General features: G+C 47.8%; 1 protein-coding gene across 2 annotated transcripts in view; it reads right to left on the bottom strand.

Moving 5' to 3' along the window:
• Positions 1–951: 951 nt before the first annotated feature.
• Positions 952–6,000, bottom strand: part of LOC135054721 (NACHT, LRR and PYD domains-containing protein 12-like) — a 411,740-nt gene continuing 406,691 nt past the window's right edge. For both annotated transcript variants that reach the window (XM_063958010.1, XM_063958009.1), the window contains one exon: positions 952–2,180. In XM_063958010.1, the coding sequence (XP_063814080.1) occupies positions 2,171–2,180 (10 nt within the window). In that variant the 3' untranslated portion in view covers positions 952–2,170. The remainder of the gene's footprint in view (positions 2,181–6,000) is intronic.

Below are 6,000 nucleotides of genomic sequence, written 5' to 3'. Positions count from 1 at the left end.
CAGAATGTCCCTAATTACAGTACAAGGGTAATATTATACATTCATTGCAGCATGACTTTATTCATGCAACCCTCACTGACTAAGCATCAACATCAGTAACCATGTTTATCTGCTTCACCATAGATCATTGGAAGCCATTACCACCCAATGACAGTAATGCAGCATTACAGCTGTGGGGGTCATTCCGAGTTGTTTGCTCGTTGCTGATTTTCGCAACGGAGCGATTAAGGCGAAAATGTGCATGGTACGAAGTGCGCATGCGCTAAGTAATTTAGCACAAAACTTAGTATATTTACTCACGTCCGAACAAAGAATTTTCATCGTTGAAGTGATCGGAGTGTGATTGACAGGAAGTGAGTGTTTCTGGGCGGAAACTGACCGTTCTCTGGGAGTGTGCGGAAAAATGCAGGCATGCCAGGATAAAACGCGGGAGTGTCTGGAAAAATGGGGTAGTGGCTGTCCGAACGCAGGGCGTGTTTGTGACGTCAAACCAGGAACGTAACGGGCTGAGCTGATTGCAGTGTAGTAGTAAGTCTCGAGCTACTCAGAAACTGCTAAGAATTATTTATTCGCAATTCTGCTAATCTTTCGTTCACAATTCTGCTAAACTAAGATACACTCCCAGAGGGCGGTGGCCTAGCGTGTGCAATGCTGCTAAAAGCAGCTAGCGAGCGAACAACTCGGAATGAGGGCCTTTGTGCGCACTGGAGACAGTATTGCAATGAATGGGAAAAGCTCCCTTAATCCCCACCCACCCCCAGCGGCAGGCATCCTGTGCTGCTTTTCCCTAACACAGGCAGACCATACATGTGGGATCCTCTTGTTATAGTGATAACCAGCCTCTGACCTGGTGCCTGTATGGAAGGGAGGAGCTGCCCCCTCATAACTACCCCACCAGCCTGCGGCCATTATGCCAAACTAGAAAGAATAAGTAAATAAAACAGAGACAGGTTTTTAATGTAGAGTTTAAAAATTGTAGGAAATGATCCCGAAAAGCCTCAATTACCAGTAACAGAACATAAAATATTTTTCATCTCTGAAAGTCCATTGGGCGTCTGTAATAGCAGCAGTGTCCCATTCTGAATCACATGCAGCGGTGTCTGTAACTTCATGCAAATACTGCTATAAGCCTTTCCCTGCGGTACAGCCTGGCACCTGAATGTGCAAGGCCTGAGACACCCACCATCGATCGCACCATCGGAACTTGCATCAGCCCCCTGAGGCAAAGATTGTCAGAGTGTTTCCTCCAATGTGAGAGATTATACTTCTGCGTCTGCAGCCACTTCAGTGATGATCCTGCAACACGCCTATATGACAGACCATTTCTGTGTCTGCCAGATCTGGTCAGGATCCCAGCGGTCGGTTTCCTGGCTGTCAAAAGACAGACGCCGGAATCCCGACACTGATCAGAATGCCGAATAGGATCCCGATTGAGTGACTGCCGCGACGTTGGAGAGGTAAGCCATGGGGGGTTAGACTGCTGGTGGGTGGAGGGTTAGGTTTAGGCTGGGGGGAGGGTTAGGCTGCAGTAAGGGAGGGTTAGGGGGTGAGGGGTAGCTTGATTCCCGACTCCTCTCGGGATTCTAAACAGCGGGATGCCATGGTCGTTATTCTGACTGCCGGCATCTCGCCTGCCGACATTTCAGCCCCAACCCGTGTCTGCATAGCCACCTTCCAGGAACACCCAATACATTTTCAAGGTATTTCTGAGACCGTGCGTCTCAATCACAATTGGATGCATGCGCAGAAGAAATAAAAATCTGTCCCTCAGGCCCTTTGGATGAGATCTGATAATGGCTGTGACATCACTCTCCATCTAAGGTCTTCTCAGTGTGTAGTATAATGTCCGGCAATCATCTTGGCTGTCTATAATGGGCTGGAGATTTTGTTGCTTATTTCCTGAACTCTGTTCCTGGACAGACGGCCTCACACATTATTGGTACTGGACATGGCCTGGCTATATTTCTTTATTTGATAGTGAAAATCTGTAAGAAGATCCGCTGGTCAGTGAGTATTACATCAGTAGGTGGGTCACAGCCTGTGGTGTAGTGAGAGATTAGGTTGTATTGTCCTCTCCACCGGATGTGCTGTCCTCCAAGTATCATACAGGTCATATTCTGCCATTCGGCTTCTGTTTGGCAATGTTATCCTGATATCTCTCACAGAAGAGTCATTGAGGGCTGTATGTGAGAGATGTGGAAGATGAATTAATATAACAACCTGGTCTGAGATTCTCAGTGTCTGCAAAAAGTTTCTTAGACAGTGGTAACTGTCTTGAACTGGGAGCATACAGACAGGGCCAGTGCAAGGGTGTTTGATGTCCCCCTGCAAACTTTAAAATGTAGGCCCTCCCTCCCACACTTAATAAAGGGACAGTGCACCACAAAAACAGTATGGCATAGCCTCACAATACTACCGATTCATATCAAATCACATAGTAGTGCCCCTTATTCACGTTACAACACACAGTAGTGCCCTTTATAAACAATGGCCACAGTAGTAGTGCCCCTTACACACATATTGCTCACAGTAGTAGTGCCCCTTACACACATAATGCCCTCAGAAATAGTGCCCCTTACACACATAATGCCCACATTAGTAGTGATCCATATACACATAATGCCCATAGTAGTAGTGCCTCTTACACACACAATGCCCAGAGTTGTAGTGCCCCTTATACACATAATGCCCATAGTAGTAGTGCCCCTTACACACAATGGCCCTCATTCCGAGTTGATCGCTAGCTGCTTTCGTTCGCAGTGCAGCGATCAGGCATAAAAACGGCAATTCTGCGCATGCGTATGGGGCGCACTGCGCACGCACGTTGTACTTTCACAAAAGCCGATGCAGTTTTACACAAGCTCTAGCGACACTTTTCAGTCGCACTGCTGGTTGCAGAGTGATTGACAGGAAGTGGGTGTTTCTGGGTGGTAACTGACCGTTTTTGGGGAGTGTGTGTAAAAACGTAGGCGTGCCAGATAAAAACGCAGGCGTGCCTGGGAAAATGTAGGCGTGGCTGGCCGAACGCAGGGCGTGTTTGTGACGTCAAAACAGGAACTAAGTAGTCTGAAGTGATCGCAAGCTAGGAGTAGGTCTCGAGCTACTTTGAAACTGCACAATCTTTTTTTGTAGCAGCGCTGCGATCCTTTCGTTCACACTTCTGCTAAGCTAAGGTACACTCCCAGAGGGCGGCGGCTTAGCGTTTGCACTGCTGCTAAAAGCAGCTAGCGAGCGAACAACTCTGAATGAGGGCCAATGTTCATAGTAGTAGTGTTTATTATACACATAATCTAAGGAATTTTCAGGCGCTAATATGAATATTTTTAAAATTACTATTTATCTAGATTATTTTAGTAGCAGCAATTAGCCTAGTCGTGTGTGTGAACACGGAATTTAAACGGAGCAGCTCAAAGGTCTAATTCAATGGATCTCTAGATTCCCATGTATGAAAAAGAAATTGATTTGGCTATTGCACTGATTTAAATTACTGTTACCAAGCAATAAATTCTAGCTGAATGAAAATGCAACACTTTAAGATGAAAAATCAATATCTCAATTTTTTTTTATTTTTTGTTTTCCACATAAAAAAATATTATAAACACAATGGTCACAAATAAATATATATATATATATATATATATATAAACAAGTCAATAGAATCACATTTAGAAGCACCCAATGTTATATTCCTTTAAAAAGGGAATCAAACGTGTATGTAGACTGCAACCACAATTTTTTTATGTATTAAAAGATGAAAGTCCAATGTCCATACGTAAAAAGAAAGAGTAACTGTCCTTATGGAAGCTTACCACAAATGGAAAAGTACCGTATATCCGATGAATTGCGTGGAAGCAATCACTCACTCCTGTCTGGTTGTGATCACCTCCCGGCTTTCTCTCTCCTGAGCCAGAGGTGTTTGAATAGCGGCTCCGTTCCTCTGCTATGTGACGGGCCCATCACTTATTTAGTTTGCGGCAGCAGGTCTTTAGCCAGTATAGTCTCACCATAGGCGGTGCCGCTGGAATACAGAGGTGATGATTCCCTTTTGATGGTCTGCATCTCATGCAGGAGGGGTCACATGCCTCTAATAGTATAGGTGCGGATGCCTCCAGACGTCCTCGGACTGAGCTGGATGATAGGAATAAACCTCAACCGGTTTCGCACCTCAGGGTGCTTTTTCAAAGAGGTTGAGGTTTTTTCCTATCATCCAGGCTGAGCTGAGACAATCAGCCGCAGATGTAAGCTCTGGCGAGGGGCTAACACTTGCAGCAGCCAGCCCGGTAAGGGGGTAGGGTGGTTTTGGGCATCCCCAGATGGGACAACGTGACCCAGCCGAGCGGAGACCATCCCGGGGTCCCGGCGGACCAAACCGCACTTGGGCCTAGCATCCAACCCCCTTCCTGCTGCACTGACAGCCGCTGTCACCGGAGAACTGGCGGCTGCTGGAACACCCCTTCCTGCGCCAGGACACAGAAGTTCTGCTGTTGCACCACGCTGACACCGGCACCCAGGACACATGATGCACCGCTATCCCCGCTCTATTATGCAAATATGCACTCAATTAAAAATCCCTGTCAGTGAGCGGCCCAGGCCCCCTGACGCCCGTGGGGCCCTAAGCGGATGCTTTGGCTGACTAGCAGTAAATCCACCACTGATTTATCTACCTACTAGCCGTGGGTGGCACCACTGGGCAGCGCCCCTCCTTAGTTGGCGCCCCTGGCGAGTGCCATCTTGGCCAATAGGTAGATACGCCGCTGCTGGGGTGCTGTACTTTAGTACCATGGGGTATAGATCGGGTCCACTGGAGCCTGGCACTTTAAAAACCTTTAGTGTGTGTATGTGTGTGGTGGCTCCTCCCCTCTATGCTCTTTCTACCAGACTCAGTTTAGAAAAATGTGCCCCGGAAGCCAGGTGCATTTCTCTGGAGCTCCAGAGAGTTTCCTTTATTTTCAGGTAGCCCTGGTTGGCAACCAGGCTACCTGCTTCGTGGGACTTAGAGGGGGAACCCAACCAACCTCTTGAGGTTTAATGGTTCGTAATCCCAGCTGACAGGACACTGAGCTCCTGAGGTGCTGATCACACATCGTTTGTATGTGTGCCCACACTGGCAGCTAGCCGCCACCCTCTAACAGATGCCATAGACCAAGGTGCAATGTGTGTTACACCGGGGTCCCAGTTAGTGGGTCCCCGGTGCAGTTTTGGCAGCATGTCACGCGGTGGTCATGGGCCAAGACCTGCGGTGCCCGCAGCGGACAGAACTAGCTCTGGGCTGTATGCCCCGCAGTGCTCACTGTCACTCAAGGCTTTGTGTGTACTGTTATACATATCTGCTATTTATTGACATGGCCAGTATAAATAACACATCAGGGACTGTGCGCCATTACAGGGGGCGGGGCTTACAGGACCGGGACCAGCGGCAGGAAGGCGCCATTTCCTGCTGCCGCGGATCATCAAGGCTGCATGCATGCTGCTCCTTCAGGGACCCACGCTGCTACAAGACTCTGTACTGGTACCAGGGGATCATAGCAGGGGGGAGCTCACCAGCGGTAGCGCCGCTCAGTTATTCACTTAATTTCACACACTGTTCTGCTGTGTTTTGTGTGCTGGTCTCCGTTCCTTAATCACCCCAGGGGTTCTCTATGGTCTCTGTGGAGGTGTTTTATCGGTGAGCTGCGCCACTGTAAAATGAGACTGTAATATGAGACATATTACAGTGGTGTAATATGTCTGTGGACATGGTTATGTGTAATGCTTGTAACTCTACCCCTTCATCAGCGGGGTCACTCATGTGTGAACAATGCTCCTTATCTCCACAGGGACATAGTTCACAGGCACCTGACTGGCTAGATAGTTTTAAAAGCATGGTTCAGAATGTAAATTCAGAATTAGCTGCAGCTAAAAAGGAAAGACAAGTGTTAAGGCAGTCTATTGATTGTGTGACAAAGGCAGCAGATACCAGGAAGGCTTCTCAGACCCTTCTGTTGTTTTTTACATAAATGC

This window comes from Pseudophryne corroboree, chromosome 3, assembly GCF_028390025.1.
Source record: "Pseudophryne corroboree isolate aPseCor3 chromosome 3, aPseCor3.hap2, whole genome shotgun sequence".
NCBI lineage: Eukaryota > Metazoa > Chordata > Amphibia > Anura > Myobatrachidae > Pseudophryne > Pseudophryne corroboree.
This window is presented reverse-complemented; position numbering and strand designations above follow the sequence as displayed.